Genomic DNA, 22,176 nt, shown 5'->3' on the forward strand with positions numbered 1-22,176 from the left:
CCTCTCCCTCTCTCTCGCCTTCCCCTTCCCTTTCTATGTTCAATATAATTTTTGTATAGGTTCAAAATGTTACTCAACTATAAAAATAAGCATATACTAAAAACAAAATAAGAAATAGGTGTACGTTGAATTTATGTTTGAGCAAGTAGTAGGTGTTTAAGAAATCACAGGGAGCTATAAGGCCTATAGTTATAAGAAGTTATAAGAAGACTCTTTTCAAACACTAAGGTGTAGAGTATATCTCCTGTATAAATAACTTTCCTTTAAAGTAAGCAAGACTAATATTTCCAACTTCAGGAAAATAGTATATTCTAATTGAATGGATACTTATACAAAGAGAGGGAAAGACCTCACATCATACAACAACTTATACTTAGAGAAGTTTTGTTTTCTAACGTTACTATTAGCTATAGAGGGAAACACAAAAAAAAAAAAAAGGTGAGAAAGCGTGAGGTGAACACATATAACTATTGGTATATGCACCATATAAGATTTAAACAGATTGAGGTCATTCAAGTAAGTGTTAAATGGTTTTCTGTTTCGATACCTACACTTTAGCAGATATATTATAAGCAAGTTGTAACAATTAGTAACATTGGTGGGTCTATTAAACTTAGGCTGCAGTAAACTTAAACTGCCTAGAGTAGCTTAATAATCTTAACGTTTCTATAATGATAAGAAAAACATTGCTTTCTGATACAAAGAATCTTTTGTAGCGCACAGAAATGTCAGCCTATTAACAGGTATACTTATACAATCAACTTTTACAACAGTTAGTTAATTGGGTAGATCCGTGGCTAAGCAAAAACAAAAACCTTTTTAAGTTATTATTAAGAAACAAAAAGAAAAAAGTCCAGGAACACCTGTCGTGACCTATGGAGAAAGGCAACCAGGACCGCGGCAGATCTCCCTCTCGCAACACCGGTGGGAGGGAGAGCGCCAATTCAGAGAACAAAGAACAATTTCCAGTTACCAGTCAGAAGAGTCCCGGCCGTAATATCTGTTACCAGCAGGAGAGAGGAGACGGGCGGCAATCCGCCGAAGCACAACCAGGCGTGGAGACAGTCCGCCCCCCTCGCGCAGCATCGGTGGGAGGGGGAGGCAGCAGGAACAGAGGCAAGACACTCGAGCTCCTCCGGTATGTCTCCTGTATTTCAAGTATGGCAAAAGGTACAGCACCAAGGACTCGTAGATCCAGGAAAGCGCACCAGGGCGCAGGGAAAGCCCTAACCCCTCACGCAGCACCGGTGGGAGGGGGGGGGGCAGAGGAAACAGCTTCAACCCAGGCAGACTCCACGGATGTATTTCTCTGTTCTTAGGGACAAAGATAGAGCAGGCAGTTAAGCCCCTGATGTTTCAGGTAAAGTCATCCTTAGTTAGACAGCAATCTATACGGCATATAGCAGGAATTGCCAAACATCAGTCCCGAACAGGATGAGAGTATAAGTTGCGCGGCTTTCTCAGCCGTGTAGAAAGAGCCAGGATAGGTGAAGAGTAAAAGTGAGTACGTCTGTACGGTTCTAGGTAATAGAGATACCGGCCAATTCTGTCGGTTTGCAGTAACGTCTTGGAAACTATCGGTTAGCGTACAGGACCGGGCTCCATGCAATCAGAGTACTTGCAATATAAGAGCTAAGGTGGTAGGCAAAAGGTATGCTGATATTTAGACATAGTCGGGTCCTATCAGTAGCTGCAGAGCGCAGCCTTAGTGCATTGTATGGCACTATAGGGTTTCCGGAGCGATAATTTCTTGCTCCAAGCCGCCCAGGATCAAAGGGTTTGGGCGCGAATCTCGCCAAGGGCTTGTGTGGAAGGTTAGATCAGCACAGGTGCGGCACCTGAGCACCTGACCACACACCTGTGCTCCTCCTCCGGAAACCAGGGCATGCAGTTTTAAACAATTTTCTAATTTACGTCTATTATCAAAATTCTTTTGTTCTCTTGGTATCTTTTGTTGAAAAGCAGGGACATAAGCTCAGGAGCATAAACGTGTCTGGAGCGCTATATGGCAGCAGTTTTGCAAGAATGTTTTCCATTTGCAAGAGCACTAGATGGCAGCACTATTTCCTGCCATTTAGTGCTCCAGACATCTACCTATGTATCTCTTCAACAAAAAATACCATGTGAATGAAGCAAATTTGACAAAAGAAGAACATTGAAAACTTTTTTTTTTTTAAATTGCATGCTCTGTCTGAATCACAGAAGAAAATATTTGGGTTTTATACCCAAATGTTTCTTTTGTGATTCAGATAGAGCATGCTAATTTGAAGCAACTTTCTGATTTACTCTTTTTATCAAATTTTCTTCGTTCTCTTGGTATCTTTAGTTGAAAACGCAGGAATGTAAGCTTAGGAGCCGCCCATTGTTGGTTCAGCACCTGGGTAGCGCTTGCTGATTGGTGGCTATTGTTAATTAATTTGATATAATATCCACCCAAGCACCATCAAGTTGTTCGTTGTGGAGTGAGAGTGCGCTTCGGAAGGCTAATATAATATATATATATATATATATATGTATATTTATAATTTTATATATACAGTATATATACATTCTTGAGCTCAAGAGCAAGCCATAAGTTTAAACTTGTAATATGAGCAATATTTAGCAGTGTCACGATATCCATTGAACGTATAGAGCACGCTAAAGCGATGTCAGCCTCTAGCACATTAGACCATATTGTTGCTTGTTTACTTTTAAATATTCCCTATGTCCTTGCTTTATAGACCCCATCGCTTTGTGCAGAAACCACTTCTCACCCAGTCCCTTTATGATAACTTAAGATATTCACTAGACTTACTGGTACAACATGATATTGGATTTCTGTTTTTGGTCTGCAACTTCATCAGCAGTCCCTTGGCCAATTTTATTGGTCCTTTCTCCAAGTGTACTGATCATAAGTTTCATTAATTCTGGTGACTCTTGTTCATGATCCCCTTCAACGATTGCAATCTCCATACGTCCTCCTCTCTCCCGATCCCGGATATCTTTAGCTAGTAACATCCCCTGGTGATATGTAGAGAAAGAAATGTATGGTGACAAGTAAATATTACAGTCATTTTAAGGTATATTATTTTATCAAAGGATTTTTGTTTTCAGCCATATAGACAGGGTTGCAAATACTGGTATCAGTATGATCTTTCTGGCTTTATATGTAGCAGGCATTTATTCATTTTATATCTAACTCAGTGGTTCACCCAATTTTATTAATGTAGGAACTCTATCATATATACTATGACATATTGGATGGCGTTAAAGATATCTCCTTTCCACCTTCTCAACTGCCAACATAACTGGTTTATATTCTAAATGTATAAATGATAACAACTAACATTTGCCAAGAATACAATGAAATACAATTTAAATCAGACACATAATGACATTAAAGGGACACATTTACTTTTTATGTAGCACCTTTTGCTGAACATAGGTAGGCTCAGGAGCAGCAATGCACCTCTGGGAGCTAGCTGAGCGCATTACGTGAGTCAATGACAAGAGGCATATATGTGCCAATCACCAGCTAGGTGCCAGTAGTGCAGATATGTAGACATATATGTATAGCCAATCACTAGTTATATCCCAGCAGTGTGTTGCTAGGTTACTCTTAAACAAAGAACACCTATTACCGAGAGAACAAAGCAAACAATAATAGAAGGAAATTGGAAAGTTGTTTAAAATGAAATTCTCTATCAATTATTTTGTAGCTACAGTGTCACACTACAGGACCCTAAGTACCCTACATTGTTTAATATAAATACAGTAAAAGAAGAAAAAAAATGGATGTTCTGATTAGTAGAAGTTCTATAAAGCTTTTTTTTTCATTTCTGTTTTTTGTTTGAAAGGAAATTAATGGGTCAGCCTTGTATCTACACGGCAACCATCAACATCTCTGTATATCTAAACTAGGCTTCTTTTACAAATTCCTGGAGCTAATCTAACAGTTTAAGGAATACAATAAAAGGGATTCAAAAATAAAAAGTGTTGGAGCGTTGTTAGAATAAAAATGCATGGACTACATAAATACATACATAAATTGACAATTTTCAGGTAATTTGATTATGAAAAAACTATTTCCTACTTTCCTCCATCTAAATATTATTAAAGTGACATTCTACTGCAAAAAATGAAGATCTAATTTTTTAGTCCATGTGATTTTTGTATTACTGACCCTAGATTACTATGTATTTAACCCACTGCAAAGGGGTTTAAAATATAGGTAAAGCCCTGAGTAGGACACGGCCAGTTAGCCAATCAAGAGCAACAGTTGCATGACACCAGCAATTCACCTATGTGTTTAACCATAATCTATAATCCCAAAATGGGTTGCCCTTATGAATTAGTAATATGTTTACTTATTTTATGCAATTTGTAATAGGTTGGGGAAAAACAAACAAAATAACCTTAAAGGGATATCAAAACCAATTTTTTTTCTTTCACATAGAGCATGCAATTTTAAGCAAATTTCTAATTTACTACTATTATCATTTTTCTTTGTTCTCTTGGTATCTTTATTTGAAAAAGCTGGAATATAAGCTTCGGACCCGGTCAATTTTTGGTTCAGTACCCTGGGTAGCGCTTGCTGATTGGTTGCTACATTTAGACACCAATCAGCAAGCGCTACCCAGATGCTGAACCAGAAATGGTCCGCGACCTAAGCTTACATTCTGGCTTTTTTCAAATAAAGATAAGAGAACGAAGAAAATTTGATAATAGGAGTAAATTAGAATGTTGCTTTAAATTGCACTCTCTATCTGAATCACAAAAGTTTCATTTTGACTAGACTATCCCTTTAATATTCTCTCAAATATATAATGCTAGCAAGGCAGCATTTTGTTTGTTCTAAATGAAGATCAAGATCTTGTGTTTATCTGAAGGTAAAAACAATTTGTTTTTAATTGTGTAATATTAACATTTTAGTTTAAAAGCTTTGTTGGCAGACAGACACATTTCAATAGGAAACAGTCAGTTGTACCTTCATTCTCTCTGTTGTATTGCTCTGAGGTCCGTTCCATTGAATAATAACTTTCCCAAGGTCCAGCAAAAAAACATCTCCAAGGTTAAAACTGAGCCAGCTTAATTCTACCTATTGATACAGACAACATTAGATAGAATGCAATAATGACAGACTATGTGGGAGGAAAACATACAGGGAATGCTCTAAATACACAATATAGGCTGGCAAAATAATATAATGCAATAAAACTATATTTCTTAAGCACTATATCCAACATGTTCTAATGTCTTATTCATTCTACAATAAACGGACATTAAACCCCTTTTTTTTAAAAGCAGAAGTCTTCTGACCTCTAGGGTCCTATAGTCTAAGTTTGTACCCTACTGGATGGTTGGTACTAGCCTGTGCAGCCAGCTCCACACAGCAAGCCTTTTATTTATCTACTTATTAATTAATTAATTTATTTATTTTACTGTAGAGCTGGCGGTAGGTACAGCCAGTAAAAAAAAAAAGCAGTTTGCAATGGGGGACTTGCAGCTAGCAGGCAATGGAAAAAAGTGCTTAGTGTGTTTTGTTGAAAAGATTTGTATTGATTTATTTATTTTAAGTGTAAGCAAAACATAAAATAAATACAGTGTGTACAGGTAACAGCTCCATGTATCTTAATCTTGGCTATCACTAGCACATTAAGTCTACCTGCTGTTGAAAATACAACAATAATTGATAACACAAGGGTTTACACAACAAGGGGAAGGTGTGGTATCACCTAGTATTGCTGTTCAAATATACAGTCCCTTAGGAAAACATTTATTTTAAAGCAGATAACACAAAAATGCAGATATCTTTACTCTAAGGATACCATTTCATATGCCTTCAATGTAATTAGTTATTGTGATGTGCAAGGTTAACCAACCCTGCAACAGTCACCAGTTTGTCACAGAAATGGTTAACAGACCCTTTTTCCACCTTAAACCATTTCTCACAGTCACTCTGACACTCCAGGCAAGCCTGTAACTTAGTTCAGTGGGTGCAAGAGTTAACAAACCATCTGTACTAGACCCAGAAACATGCCCAAACTCCCCTTTAATTCTACCCACACTAAATGATCTGCTCTCACCACCTTATTTATTATATGGGAAATCCTAAAGAAAAACCCAGACTTAGGCCTAGATTTAGAGTTGGGCGGTAGCCGTGAAAACCAGCGTTAGAGGCTCCTAACGCTGGTTTTGGGCTACCACCGGTATTTGGAGTCAGTCAGGAAAGGGTCTAACGCTCACTTTCCAGCCGCGACTTTTCCATACCGCAGATCCCCTTACGTCAATTGCGTATCCTATCTTTTCAATGGGATCTTTCTAACTCCGGTATTTAGAGTCGTGGCTGAAGTGAGCGTTAGAAATCTAACGACAAAACTCCAGCCGCAGAAAAAAGTCAGTAGTTAAGAGCTTTCTGGGCTAACGCCGGTTTATAAAGCTCTTAACTACTGTGCTCTAAAGTAAACTAACACCCATAAACTACCTATGTACCCCTAAACCGAGGTCCCCCCACATCGCCGCCACTTGATTAAAATTTTTTAACCCCTAATCTGCCGACCGCCACCTACGTTATCCTTATGTACCCCTAATCTGCTGCCCCTAACACCGCCGACCCCTATATTATATTTATTAACCCCTAACCTGCCCCCCACAAAGTCTCCGCCAGCTACCTACAATAATTAACCCCTAATCTGCCGACCGCCACCTACGTTATCCTTATGTACCCCTAATCTGCTGCCCCTAACACCGCCGACCCCTATATTATATTTGTTAGCCCCTAATCTGCCCCCCTCAACATAGCCTCCACCTGCCTACACTTATTAACCCCTAATCTGCCGAGCGGATCTCACCGCTACTATAATAAAGTTATTAACCCCTAATCCGCCTCACTCCCGCCTCAATAACCCTATAATAAATAGTATTAACCCCTAATCTGCCCTCCCTAACATCGCCGACACCTAACTTCAATTATTAACCCCTAATCTGCCGACCGAATCTCGCTGCTACTGTAATAAATGGATTAACCCCTAAAGCTAAGTCTAACCCTAACCCTAACACCCCCCTAAGTTAAATATAATTTAAATCTAACGAAATAAATTAACTCTTATTAAATAAATTATTCCTATTTAAAGCTAAATACTTACCTGTAAAATAAACCCTAATATAGCTACAATATAAATTATAATTATATTATAGCTATTTTAGGATTTATATTTATTTTACAGGTAACTTTGTATTTATTTTAACCAGGTACAATAGCTATTAAATAGTTAAGAACTATTTAATAGCTAAAATAGTTAAAATAATTACAAAATTACCTGTAAAATAAATCCTAACCTAAGTTACAATTAAACCTAACACTACACTATCAATAAATTAATTAAATAAAATACCTACAATTACCTACAATTAAACCTAACACTACACTATCAATAAATTAATTAAATACAATATCTACAAATAAATACAATGAAATAAACTAACTAAAGTACAAAAAATAAAAAAGAACTAAGTTACAAAAAAATAAAAAAATATTTACAAACATCAGAAAAATATCACAACAATTTTAAACTAATTACACCTACTCTAAGCCCCTTAATAAAATAACAAAGACCCCCAAAATAAAAAAATGCCCTACCCTATTCTAAATTACAAAAGTTCAAAGCTCTTTTACCTTACCAGCCCTGAACAGGGCCCTTTGCGGGGCATGCCCCAAAGAATTGAGCCCTTTTGCCTGTAAAAAAAACACATACAATACCCCCCCAACATTACAACCCACCACCCACATACCCCTAATCTAACCCAAACCCCCCTTAAATAAACCTAACACTAAGCCCCTGAAGATCTTCCTACCTTATCTTCACCATACCAGGTTCACCGATCGATCCAGAAGAGCTCCTCCGATGTCTTGATCCAAGCCCAAGCGGGGGGCTGAAGATGTCCATGATCCGGCTGAAGTCTTCATCCAAGCGGGAGCTGAAGAGGTCCATGATCCGGCTGAAGTCTTCTATCAACGGCATCTTCAATCTTCTTTCTTCCGGATCCATGTTCATCCCGCCGACGCGGAACATCCATCTTCACGACGACTTCCCGACGAATGACGGTTCCTTTAAGGGACGTCATCCAAGATGACGTCCCTCGAATTCCGATTGGCTGATAGGATTCTATCAGCCAATCAGAATTAAGGTAGGAAAATTCTGATTGGCTGATGGAATCAGCCAATCAGAATCAAGTTCAATCCGATTGACTGATCCGATCAGCCAATCAGATTGAGCTTGCATTCTATTGTCTGATCGGAACAGCCAATAGAATGCGATCTCAATCTGATTGGCTGATTGGATCAGCCAATCGGATTGAAATTGATTCTGATTGGCTGATTCCATCAGCCAATCTGAATTTTCCTACCTTAATTCCAATTGGCTGATAGAATCATATCAGCCAATCGGAATTCGAGGGACGCCATCTTGGATGACGTCCCTTAAAGGAACCGTCATTCTTCAGTTGGACGTCGTCGGAAGAAGATTGATCCGCGCTGGAGGTCTTCACGATGGAGCCGTTCCTCATCGGATGAAGATAGAAGATGCCGCTTGGATCAAGATGGTTGCCGGTCTGGATCGCCTCTTCTTCCCGGATAGGATGAAGACTTTGGAGCCTCTTCTGGACCTCTTCAGCCGCAGGATTATGGATCGCCAGCCCCCGCTTGGGTTGGATGAAGATTTTGGAGCCAGGACCGATCGGTGATACCCGGTGAGGTGAAGATAAGGTAGGAAGATCTTCAGGGGCTTAGTGTTAGGTTTATTTAAGGGGGGTTTGGGTTAGATTAGGGGTATGTGGGTGGTGGGTTGTAATGTTGGGGGGGGGGGTATTGTATGTGTTTTTTTACAGGCAAAAGAGCTCAATTTCTTGGGGCATGCCCCGCAAAGGGCCCTGTTCAGGGCTGGTAAGGTAAAAGAGCTTTGAACTTTTGTAATTTAGAATAGGGTAGGGCATTTTTTTATTTTGGAGGGCTTTGTAATTTCATTAGGGGGCTTAGAGTAGGTGTAATTAGTTTAAAAATGTTGTAATATTTTTCTGTTTGTAAATATTTTTTTATTTTTTGTAACTTAGTTCTTTTTTATTTTTTGTACTTTAGTTAGTTTATTCAATTGTAGTTATTTGTAGGTATTGTATTTAATTAATGTATTGATAGTGTAGTGTTAGGTTTAATTGTAGGTATTTTATTTAATTTATTTATTGATAGTGTAGTGTTAGGTTTAATTGTAACTTAGGTTAGGATTTATTTTACAGGTCATTTTGTAATTATTTTAACTATTTTAGCTATTAAATAGTTCTTAACTATTTAATAGCTATTGTACCTGGTTACAATAAATACAAAGTTACCTGTAAATTAAATATAAATCCTAAAATAGCTATAATATAATTATAATTTATATTGTAGCTATATTAGGGTTTATTTTACAGGTAAGTATTTAGCTTTAAATAGGAATAATTTATTTAATTAGAGTTAATTTATTTTGTTAGATTTAAATTATATTTAATTTAGGGGGGTGTTAGGGTTAAAGTTAGACTTAGCTTTAGGGGTTAATAAATTTATTAGAGTAGCGGTGAGCTCCTGTCGGCAGATTAGGGGTTAATACTTGAAGTTAGGTGTCGGCAATGTTAGGGAGGGCAGATTAGGGGTTAATACTATTTATTATAGGGTTATTGAGGCGGGAGTGAGGCGGATTAGGGGTTAATACATTTATTATAGTAGCGCTCAGGTCCGGTCGGCAGATTAGGGGTTAATAAGTGTAGTTAGGTGGAGGCGACGTTGGGGGCGGCAGATTAGGGGTTAATAAATATAATATAGGGTCGGCGATGTTAGGGCAGCAGATTAGGGGTACATAGGGATAATGTAGGTGGCGGGGGTGTACGGAGCGGCAGATTAGGGGTTAAAAATAATATGCAGGGGTCAGCGATAGCGGGGGCGGCAGATTAGGGGTTAATAAGTGTAAGGTTAGGGGTGTTTAGACTCGGGGTACATGTTAGAGTGTTAGGTGCAGACGTAGGAAGTGTTTCCACATAGAAAACAATGGGGCTGCGTTAGGAGCTGAACGCGGCTTTTTTGCAGGTGTTTTTTCAGCTCAAACAGCCCCATTGTTTTCTATGGGGGAATTGTGCACGAGCACGTTTTTGAAGCTGGCCGCGTCCGTAAGCACCGCTGGTATCGAGAGTTGAAGTTGCGGTAAATATGCTCTACGCTCCTTTCTTGGAGCCTAACGCAGCCATTCTGTGAACTCTAAATACCAGCGGTATTTAAAAGGTGCGGCCAGAAAAAAGCCAGCGTAGCTAACGCACCCCTTTGGCCGCAGAACTCTAAATCTAGGCGTAAAAATCCAAAAACACAATTTGACAAAAGTCAATCTAAAAAAACACATTACTCTTATTACTAGTCTTTTTGGTAACATGGTGGAAAAACGTAATAGGGAACATTTATTATGAACAAAAAAAGAGTCACAGTGCATTTATATAAAAAAGGAGTAAAAGAATTACACACAAAAGCAAAAACAGTTTTTAAAACAAAAAGGAGAAAACATAGCAAAACCTAATACTGTACTAGCTTAGATATCAGTCCCAAGGGAGCTTGGTAAGGAAAAGATGGTCACTTACGCTGTTGTACGCAGCCTGCCATGTAGAATGACAATATTATTTTGCAGAAATCACAATTAAATATGTTTTTTTCTGAGGTCAGGTTTCTGACCAGGCCACTTCCAGAGTGGGCAAGGAAGGTAGCCCCCCTTTTTTATGGCACTCCATAAACTACACTGCAAACTCTGGCTGAAGTTATATGATAACTTATCATTTTAGTTATATAGATCCAGAACATTTACCTTTATAAGCAATCCCATTGTCACATTGAGAGGATTATTTTGGTACCAAACAAGAAATGTCTTTCATATATGGTAACACAGTAACACAAAAAGTGATAAAAAATATCTTAAGATAAGGGAGGGGCAAATGTTTTGCAACATTCGAAAAATGAACCGAATTTTAACATTCATTTGTTTTGAATTTTGAATGCTTGTACAACATTCTAACATTCGTTTAGTGTAATAACATTTCTACTGAATTCTTTAAATGTAATATTCAATTCAATTTTTTCTAATAATTCGATTTGAATTATGCAATATTCAAATTAAAAAAATTCAAATTTATATATTTATGATAGTATTTCTAATGTTTTCTTTAAATGTAATATTCAATTTTTATAATAATTTTATTCGAATTATGCAATATTTAAAATTCAAAAGGTTTGAATTTATATATTTATAATAGTATTTCTAATGATTTCTTTAAATGTAATATTCAAATTAGGCAATATTCGAAATAGAAACATTCAAATTGATATATTTGTATCTATTATGTATCAATTTACTAAATTCCCTACCACATGAACTATTGAACTTCTGAATAGTATTTATTAAATTGAATGTAACATTTGAAATTTCGAATGTGGACATTCAATCTAATTATGAACATTCGAAAACGAAAGTGACAGTTGAAAACTGTAAATAGCATTCGATTATAGAATTTTTAAGAATATTCGTTCTTATCAACATTTGATTATGTAAATCTAATTTCTACAATAACATTTGGTCTAACATTCAAAGTCAAATATAAACACATTTGTCTATCCCTACTTAAGATTTCCTAGTATTTCAACTCTAACTGAGCTAAAAATCACTCAGAGAAGAGCAGATTGTATTTTATATCTGGTTCTCCAGATGTAGGTAATTAACACCATTCTCTCTCCCCCCCCCCCCACCACCACCAAAAAAAACCTTGCCTTTTTTGATTGTACTGATACGAAGTAATTGCACACAGTAATACAGGACACAAAAAGAAAAGAAAGAAAAAATAACCCCTGACATCCTAAAAGCATGAGGTCTTCATGACAGTTATAAATCAGCAAAATCTTAAAGGAAGTAAAGAAAAACAAAGAAATAAAAACAAGAAAAAGAAAGAAACATTGGTCAAAAGTCATAAGGAAGAAAGACAAGGAATAGTATACAAGAAAGAATGAAGATGCCTACAAGCAAACTGCCTAAAGACTCACCATAAAAAATGGATTCCTGGATGGGAAGAGGATCTGACATTTTAATTCACTCAGTATCTACAGGCTCAGCTATTTCAGTCATATCTCAAATTATCAATCCTCACATCTTAATTTCTATCCTTCTTACGCTTCTTACCCTCCCAGATTATCCAGTCGTCCCATATAGCTATAAATGAATCCCTCTTATCTAAAAAGTTAGAGGAGAGATCAGACTGATAGTAAAATCTAATTTTATGTAGAATGATATTGAAGTGGGGGACCTCTGATTTCCAATATCTGGCAATGCAGGTTCTCACTGCTGGGCATATTAGCACTACTGATTTATTGAACATTTTAGGCAACCCTTCTATAGGGACATGCAATAATGTCTGCTCTGCAGAAAGAACTACTTCCATAATAAATATTTAACAAAGCAATTCTGATGTTGCATTTCAAATCCTTTTAACCTTTGGGCATGTCCACCACAGGATCTGGGCCTCCCACTGTTCATATCTTAAAGTAACAAGGAATATTATGACAGAGCCTCTGGTATACCTCAGTCTAGATGAGTGAAGATACCACCTATACACAACTTTAATAAAATCCCCTTTGCAAACTATTAACCCATTCTGACACTGGCCTAGTTGTTTTCATGTCCTCCTCCCATCTTATCATATTTTTAAGTTTCGGCGGCCCTGTGACTAAATTATAAGTGGAGTACAAACCCGCTATCGCACCCTTAGATCTACTTACGGACATGCACAAAATAAGTTACAGCATCTGACTTTTGCAATATCTGAATTTCTTTTGCTCTAGAGATTATGGTACCAGGAATTTGGAAGGACTGAGGAAAAAGCACAATACTGTTTGAATGTGAGCATAGAGCTAACCTTATATGTATATCTGCAATCCTATACAGTCCTTTATTAGCCCCAAAAATTGCTACATCCCTCCCAACTGAGGAGGAGAGGATAATCAGAAGAAGCTGGTGGGCCCCTACACAGATGGGAATGTCTGGCTGTGAGTACATCCCAGAGTGCACAGTATGTGCTACCGAAATATAGGTCTTCCAATTGTTAGGCCTATGCTCCCTAGCGGATCAGAGAAGTTGAGAGATTGGATTAACTAAAGTACTTTCTAACCTTACTCAAACTAAATTGTCATCTTTTATATGCCACAATGCTGCCTGCACCTTTCTAGCAGAGTAATAATAAGTCTGAAGATCTGGGACTCCCATTCCTTCCCCAACCCTATGGGAGAGCTTTGTCCTCTTATTGATTCTTGATCTCTTGAAGTTCCAGATAAAACCTAACATCTCTGTCTGGAGGCTTCTAAGGTCTGACCTTTTTAGGGGGATAGGGAATGAAAAAAAAAAGGAGCAATTTTAGTAAGATTGACATTTTACTCACAATAATCCTACTAGGAAAAGAGAATTTGTATGTGGCCCATTTCTTAATGTCCCTTCAACATTCAAACATAATTGAGCACATAGAGTTGCCCAATTTTAATTTGCAAGTGAGCGCCCAAGTAGTTAATGCCCAATTGAAATCAGGAATTAGCGTGTTTTAATGTAAACAAGCTTTTTTGTATTTTTATTGTAGGGCAAATGTTTATTTATTATTTCTATTGAGTAACATAAGATAATAAAAAAGAAATTAACTTGATGTCACCAAATTAACTTGTTTCATAATCATGATTGGCAGAAAACTAAACCTATTATGCCAAAGTGTGTAAATTCTATTAATTATAGATCAGAGTAACCCAATGTCTTGTAATATAGCCCACCTTTTATATAGTTCTTTATAAAGCTATTAACAGTCCCTGAGTAAGTTAATATCCAATGTACTTTACTAAAAGGTATTAAGATATTTACCATCTTACAAGAATCTTCCCTTAGTGCCTTCCTTTATTATTTTGTCTGCTTAAAAGGTGCATGTACCTAATGATTTGAAGTTATTTTTAGAATTTCAATATATTTTTCTGCAAAATTATTAATTTATTGTATATTCGAAAAAATGTTGTTTTTTTTTACCAACTGATGCAGTTTATTCCTGTTTAAATGTTGCTGAAGAAATTTCTGTACCTCTGTAGCGGTGACGTTCCTCTTTCCTTTAACATGCAGAAGTCTCTTCACATCATACGTGTTTGTGTCCACATGTTTCATTCCAGATGCTACACCTCCTTTCTTGTAGCTTACAGAGAGGAGATTCAAAAGCAATTCCAAAAGAAAATGTGAAATATCTTTCAGTACATTAGTGTTACAGTAACTAGTTTAAATGATTGCAATTCATTTTACTTGTTAATCCGTTTAAGTTTATGAAATAATCACACACTAGATTATAGGTGTTTCAAAGATTGGAAAAAGGTGAAGCTCTTAGCTTTGGTGCCTAGTGCACTTTTAATAGTAAATCAGATTTTCACCTTTTTATAACTGTGCACCAAAAAAAAAAGAAAAAAGCTAGTAGACAAGAAAGCACCTTGGAGGAGGGGCATAGTCATACATAATTTTAAGCAGCAGTTTGTTTGAGGTTGAGGAGGAGGAAATATGAGAATAGGTAGAAAGGTTAGGAGATGAGTAGGAAGATAGTGAAAAGGTCAAAAGAAAGATAAAGAAGGGATAGGAAATGGAGCAAGCTCTGTGGGGGTGGTACCCCAGACTTATATTGTGCCCTTCCTGGACCTCAGCATTGAAGCATAGATGTATAGTTACTTATGCAGTTATGTAATATGCACGGTGGTATATATTGAGTTGTATGCTGTATAAATAATGCCCTTTCTAATGTGCTGCCACAATTCTCCTGTTTTACCTACCGTCTCTCCCATCTGCTCCAAATGTTTACATATGTGTTGCTCTCCAGTCATATGCACATCTGAAATCTTACAGGACCACCACATAATGATAATCAGGCAGAATCATAAAGCTTTTCGCACAGGGTGAGGAAACACCTAGATTATCACCTACTTCCCTTCTTTATGTCACGTTTCCTAGGCCTGGGCTTACATGTCCTATAAATAGTCTTGCTCCATACCTAGACAACTTCAATACCCCAGGGAGACAAATTATAATGTCAATGTCATGATTTGTAATTATTTTAACACCTTTGCCACCGGGAATTTCAGAAAAAAAACAAAATACAGAATAATTTTTAGCATTTTTGCTATCACTCCATTTAAACAGAAATAGAGCCTTTTTTCTTTTTATTCATCTATCAAAGCAATATATATATTTTAGAACACAACCTAAGGTATTGATCTAGGCGTATTTTGGTATATTTCATGCCACTGTTTTGCCGCCAAATGCGATCATATAAAAAATATTCACTAACTTTTCCACAAACTTTGGGTTTCTTACTATAATTATTTACACACAACTACTGCAGCCAAATGGTTATAAAAGGTTCTCTTGGGTCCCCTTTGTTCAGAAATAGCAGACATCCATGGCTTTGCAATTACGTTTTAGCAATTAGAAGTCTGCTTAATTCAGCTGTGCATCACACTTCTGAAATTCCTGGCAGTGAAGGGGTTAATTATATAGCTGGTAAGGGTAAAAGTATTTTAATACAGGGATTACCTTCCCACCTGACACTTTCCACCTCCCTGACCCCTCCGAAACAGCTCTCTTCCCTTCGACACCCACACTTGGTGACCACCATCTTAAGTATTGGCAGCCTGCCATTATGACGTTGTTTTTTTCCAATAAATTTATTTTATTTATTTGTTTATTGTTCTGCAGTGTAGGATCACCCTTTACCCTACCACCTCCCTGATCCCTCCCAAATATTTCTCTAACCCTCCCCCTCCTAATGGCGTCTCCAATCTTAGGTACTGGCAGCTGTCTTTATCTTTTTTTTTTTATGTTTTCCATAGTGTAGGGGTCTCCCCCCCCCTCCCCACGATCATTATGTAAGGCCCCCTCACTCTGATTAAGTTTTTTTTTCCTTTAGCGTAGCGTGCCCTCCCTCTCCCTTCCAAACTATTTTTCTGTAGGTAGGGTGCTGCCCCACCCTCCCACTCACTTTCCCCTACACCACTGTGCCCACGAACCTGCCTCCCTCCATCCCTTCCGAACCTCCCACTAGCACAGACAGATAATCATTACAGGCAGTTATGCAGACTGTGTCACTGTCAGTAACGCTCAAGCATCTGCTTTTATATGGAACCGGAGCACTAGTTGTGCTCCGTTTCCATATGCAGACAAATGCCTGCAGCTCAGGAACAGCAGCTCTCAGCAGTCGCTTTACAGCCGACACTGCTGTTGCTTCCTGAAGCTAGGAGATATATACAGTATATATAAACACACATTATAGGTACGGTAGGCTTCATACCGCATGACTTATATTTAAGTCATTTTGGGTTAAGGGGTTAAAAATGTATTTAATGAAGGCTGTGCATTTGCATATAAACCTTTAAAGGGACATTCCAGTCAAAATGTAAATGTACATAGATGAATAACATCTTTGAATAGAAATATATTTGCAATATACATGTATTAGCAAAAATGCTTCTAGTAAAAGTTATCACTGTTTTAGTGTTAACATTTTTCTATGCACGTGCATGTGAAGCATAGCTAGATATGGTCACTGTACCCACATTTTAAATAATGCAGCTGCTCAGAGCACCAGTGGGGCTTTGTAGCATGTCAGCAATTAACAAATTGAGTCATTACCAGATGGTACAAGCACCTTAGGCTCTCTGAGCAAGCGCTGTGTTTAAAATTCTGGTGCACGGTGCATACTTAAAAACTGTTTTGAAATAGCTATAGCTTTTATTAGAAATGTTTTGCTAATGCATGTATATTGCAAAATTTCTTCTGTTCAATACCGAAATGCACCCATGTGGTTTTCAATTTTGGCTGGAATATGCCTTTAAGATTTCTCCTTAATTTGCAAATGCACATGTTGTTTGTCATACTTTATGACAGTCAAAAAAACATACATTTTGCTTACCTGATAATTCTCTTTTCTTCTGATGGAAAGAGTCCACAGCTGCATTCATTACTTTTGGGAAATAAGAACCTGGCCACCAGGAGGAGGCAAAGACAACCCAGCCAAAGGCTTAAATACTCCTCCCACTCCCCTCATCCCCCAGTCATTCTGCCGAGGAACAAGGAACAGAAGAAAAAATATCAGGGTGAAAGGTGCCAGAAGAATATAAGGACGCCCCACATAAAATTACGAGTGGGGAGCTGTGGACTCTTTCCATCAGAAGAAAAGGAAATTATCAGGTAAGCATACTTTATGTTTTTCTTCTTAAATGGAAAGAGTCCACAGCTGCATTCATTACTTTTGGGAAAACAATACCCAAGCTATAGAGGACACTGAATGCCAAGATGGGAGGGTACAATAGGCGGCCCATACTGAGGGCACCAGGCCTGAACCTCTACCCAATAAAAAAGAATGCTTTGTCCGAAACTGAAAATTTTTTAAAAGGAAAAGCCCCAATGATACTGACTCACAGTTAGTCCAGAAGCCAAACTTGAGACCGCAAATGGACTCGACTGAGCCAACAGTCCTCCAGGAGACACCTTCACCCAACAAATGGTCCTCCACTGCTCATCTCCACAAATGAAAGAGACACCAACCGAAACCCCCAAGGGAACAAGGCAAAGGAGAACAAAGGAAACCGAAAGGTCCCCCAAAACAAAAAAGAACACCTCCACGAGTGAGCCCAGCTCACAGAGACCCAAAGGGGCCCAAACAGGTAAAGGAGGCCACGCCTATACCAAGCGAAACCCGGGATAAGACCACGCACAGAGACAGAACAGACGTCTCTCCAACATCCTTCAAGCACGGAATGCAAAGTCCTCCCAGTGTCTGACCATAGAATACCAAAGCATTCGACCATGAAAAAGTGTGTAATACACCCAGGTGAAAAACCCCAAGTTTGAGAACACAGAGTCCATAACAGGATGACACAGAGGGTACTTGTGAGGAAGAAGAAGCAGTCAAGCAAGAAACAGACCACAAAGGCAACCCCCAGACAGAGGGCACGTTCCAGGCAAGTCGCCGGACCTATACACAGGTCCCTAAAAAGGGGAACACAAAACCTCAATCAAGGACCCACAAGAAGGAGAGTATACCCTCAGAACCCGAAGGAAGAGTAAACCCTCTTCTAATCAATGGAGCAAATTGAAAGGAAAATCTATACCCCAGCAGACTACGCTAACAGGATAGACTCAACAAAGCTCACACATCCAGAGGAGACTGTGACCGGAACGCGGATCCTTAGACTGCTCGGCCATCCTGACCTGCAGACCCACACCCAGCTGGACCAACCCAGCCTCAGGGATCCAAGACAGGGGAACAAAAGAATCCCGAAACAGGTACAGTAATGAGCGGAAGGATAGCACAGCCATCCCCACAGAGTACAAGTACAACCCAGACAACAAGACCATATCAAATAAAGGCACAACAAGTCTGCTTGGAGCCAGCAAGACCCCAGGGGGAACAAATCCCACCTTTCCGCCTCCCATCCAGGAGAAACCCCAAGCAAGGACTCTATCTCCATAGGGAGGAGAATATCCCCTAAAGAAAAGGGATGATGCCGGAAGTCAACAACTGTCATCAGCCCGAAGTCACCGGCTATTGGGAAGAGAAATTCCCAACACAGATGTCCTAGAAAAGGACCCCCCTACAAGTAGCTTGCCAAGCAAAGGCCCAGCCAACCCATTTGCCTGCAAGCAGGGAATTCATGGGAACACTGGCAAGCTGACGAGGGGAATGCAACCCTAAGGCGCATCAGAAATTGGAAATCCAACGCCAGCAGCTGGGTATGATTCAACTACCCTTGAGACTCAAGCCACACGGCTAACCACCAGATGACATAGGCTACTCTGTGGCAAAGAATAAAAAATACTCAGAAAACCTGGCCAACCATGACCAGGTTAGATAGAAGGAGCAAGGACATAGCCCAAGTTCCCACTACCGTGTAACACCTCGACCAGCCCTGAGATCCAAGATTCCAAAACCACCCAAGACTGGGTCAGGAAAAAGGCCAAGCGAAGCTTCAGCACCTGGAAGTCTCAGGGAAAAAAAACAGGTCCGGGCACCTAATAGTTAAGGCAAACCTCACCCTAGAACTAAACACCCCAAATGGCCAAAAAGCCAGACACAAGGGTATTGATTGCATATCCAGAGAATCCGGATAGTGAGAAGAACTCGAGCCCCAACCAAAGGAAGGAACCACCCCTAGCTAAAGTCCAACGCTCCAAGGAGTAAGGCTAGCAGTCATATGAAGATACTTCTCAGAGCCTCAGAGCAACCAAGGGATACCTTGAGGTCAAAAAAATCCTACTAGCAGGACTAGTCTCCCTATCACCTCCGCACAAGCAGAGGACACAAGGAAGAGAAAGGCACTAAGCCTACCCAGCTCTGGAATACCCCAAGCTAAACAAAGTCCCCGCAGGGAATGACCCGACCATCACCCGGAACACAGATCCCTAAAAGGAGATCCACTCACCTGGAGACAATGGAAGAAAACCCAAAGGACTCATAACTCAGACAGACAGTACACATCAAAGAGTAAAAGCTGCATCGAGATACACTATAAACAGCTTATGTGTACACCTGCAAGGTGTTAAGAGCTGCAACGGGTTTCAAACTGCAAACCTTCCACATAATAGAAAGCTATCCTGTACAAGCTGTTGGATCAAGCCCAAAAGGACAAATCCAGAGGCCTAAAAATAATGGCCAAACCGCTCAATTGCAGTAAGAGGCATTATGCCCTCCAACCCTCCACCACGTTGGGAAAGAAAACTAAGTTCTGAGGAAATCAGATGTCAGAGTGACGCAGCAGAAAACTCCCCTGCCCAGTCATCCATGACTGAAGGCTATAAGGACTGAAACACTCCTTCCCACCTCACGGAATCCCAGGTCCTATCGAATGCTTAGTTGAACATGAAAAACAATGATAACCTGAGCACTCGGCGCTTCTACCAAACCAGCCAAGCAGAACAGCGCCACATATCTGAACAGCCGCAAGACCGAACAAACCCGACAGGACTAGCCTGAACCTAGGGTCCCAACCGGCAAGCTGCATAAATTCTCCCTCATAGGGGAACAAACAGAAAACAGACATTTTTAACATAGGAGAAACAAATGTCCAAAACAACTTCCGAAGAAGTAATAAAGATCCCAGAAGGTTCCTGAAGGAAACAAAAACAAATAAAATACATCCCATCGAATATAAATAAAATATAAGGCAACCCGGAGGTTAACGCCCAAAAAGACACATGCCTACCCGCAGGACCAGCCAAACAGAGCCCTATTATTCAAAACTGGGAAAGATCTCAAACAAATGACAATCAGGAGATTACTTCATCACCACATGTCTAATGAGGTGCACCATTCGAATTAGCAGACTGAAAATCCCTGTATCTGGTAACGATAGGGTCATTCAATAACTTAAAAACATGTCTGAGCAATACGCGAAGGTGCGCAATCCTGTAACGAAAAGCACAACACTCAGGGACAGTTACACCCGCGGGGAACTGTAGAGGTCCTCCCCAAGGCGGAAGGCCCGGGACAATAAGGCACAAGCACATTCTCAAATAAATGTCTGGACTCTGCAGATGAACAATCACCAACATTATGTGGAAGCGAAAACGTGCTGCAACCTCCAGAGGGAACACGCCACTTTGCATGGAGGAATCAGAAACTGGGTCACCCGCATGTGTAGAAGTATGAATTTGTTGGAAACTTGCCTCTCGGAGGACAGGACCCCCAGAGGCGGATGGCTCAGCAGTCCCTTGATTCCCCAAGCCCGAGGAACCAGGCACACTGAAATGGCATACGGAACAAAACTAGTTGACAGGCATCAATGAGGCCAATCTGCATTCATCACCGGACACAGAATCTGAAATCAAAATAGTCTCAGTATCAGAATCCTCCGTAACTGAATCTGAAATTAGCACAGTCTCAGCATCAGAATCCTCCATAACTGGATAGAGGATATTTAAATATGGACTAAAGTAGTAAAAACAAAAACGGCACCTGACACCCTCAATGGCTGGGGCACTCACCACCTCCTATGACCAGACCCCTGCGGAAATAGAAAATGGAAAGTAACCACGCCCGAACACAAAATGAACCGTACAGTCCAAAAAAGCGCGCCCAACCAAAAGATTGCATCACTTCCAAAGGCCTCAATGTTCCAAACATTACACATAAGCAGGTTGAATCACATAACAAACATGATTATAACCCCCCCTGTTCAATAACCCCCCTCAGGAGATATTAACCCTCGATTCCAAAATACTACAAGAGACTCACTAAGACCCTTATGATAAGTTAGACCCGCAAGGTGGTAGCCTCTCGGGAAAACATTCACTTTACAGTACATTGATAAATAAAGTAAAATGAAACTATCTTACCAGAATCTACGCCGTGGAACAGGAACACTGCCTTTCAAGTGTGACGGATAGTAGAATCGCCTCCGCCATGGACTTGAGAGAAGAAAGCAGGAAGCAGAGCAAAGCTCGACAATGCTGATTGCTTGCGGAGCTGTTAATCTGAGTCGGGATGGTTTCGCAGAAAGACTCTCCCTGCATCTCCGGACTCTAGCTTTCATTCAAGCCCTCACTGAGAGACTGAAAGGACTACTTAAAGGGACACTGTACCCAAAAAAATTATTTCGTGATTCAGATTGAGCATGAAATTTTAAGCAACTTTCTAATTTACTCCTATTATCAAATTTTCTTCATTCTCTTGGTATCTTTATTTGAAATGCAAGAATGTAAGTTTAGATGCCGGCCCATTTTTGGTGAACAACCTGGGTTGTCCTTGCTGATTGGTGGATAAATTCATCCACCAATAAAAAAGCGCTGTCCAGAGTACTGAAACAAAAAAAAAAGCTTAGATGCCTTCTTTTTCAAATAATGATAGCAAGAGAAGGAAGAAACATTGATAATAGGAGTAAATTAGAAAGTTGCTTAAAATTGCATGCTCTTTTTGAATTACAAAAGAAAAATTTGGGGTACAGTGTCCCTTTAAAACTCCTGTCCCATGCCGAAGAGTACTACCCTCCATAAGACAAAAAACAAAAATTACAAATTCTGACACTTCTCTGACAACCTCCTGGGACAAAAGACAAATAATGACTGGGGGATGAGGGGAGTGGGA

At 39.4% G+C, this 22,176-nt stretch overlaps 1 protein-coding gene across 1 annotated transcript in view; it reads right to left on the minus strand.

Annotated features, from left to right (window-relative positions):
* AVIL (advillin) overlaps window positions 1-22,176 on the minus strand; it is a 220,141-nt gene that overhangs the window by 94,485 nt on the left and 103,480 nt on the right. Inside the window, exons 5-7 of the mRNA XM_053708212.1 lie at window positions 14,142-14,250; window positions 4,970-5,080; window positions 2,798-3,003 (exon numbers count right to left, since the gene is read on the minus strand). Of these exons, the coding sequence (XP_053564187.1) occupies window positions 2,798-3,003; window positions 4,970-5,080; window positions 14,142-14,250 (426 nt within the window). The remainder of the gene's footprint in view (window positions 1-2,797; window positions 3,004-4,969; window positions 5,081-14,141; window positions 14,251-22,176) is intronic.

Source organism: Bombina bombina, chromosome 3 (assembly GCF_027579735.1).
Source record: "Bombina bombina isolate aBomBom1 chromosome 3, aBomBom1.pri, whole genome shotgun sequence".
NCBI lineage: Eukaryota > Metazoa > Chordata > Amphibia > Anura > Bombinatoridae > Bombina > Bombina bombina.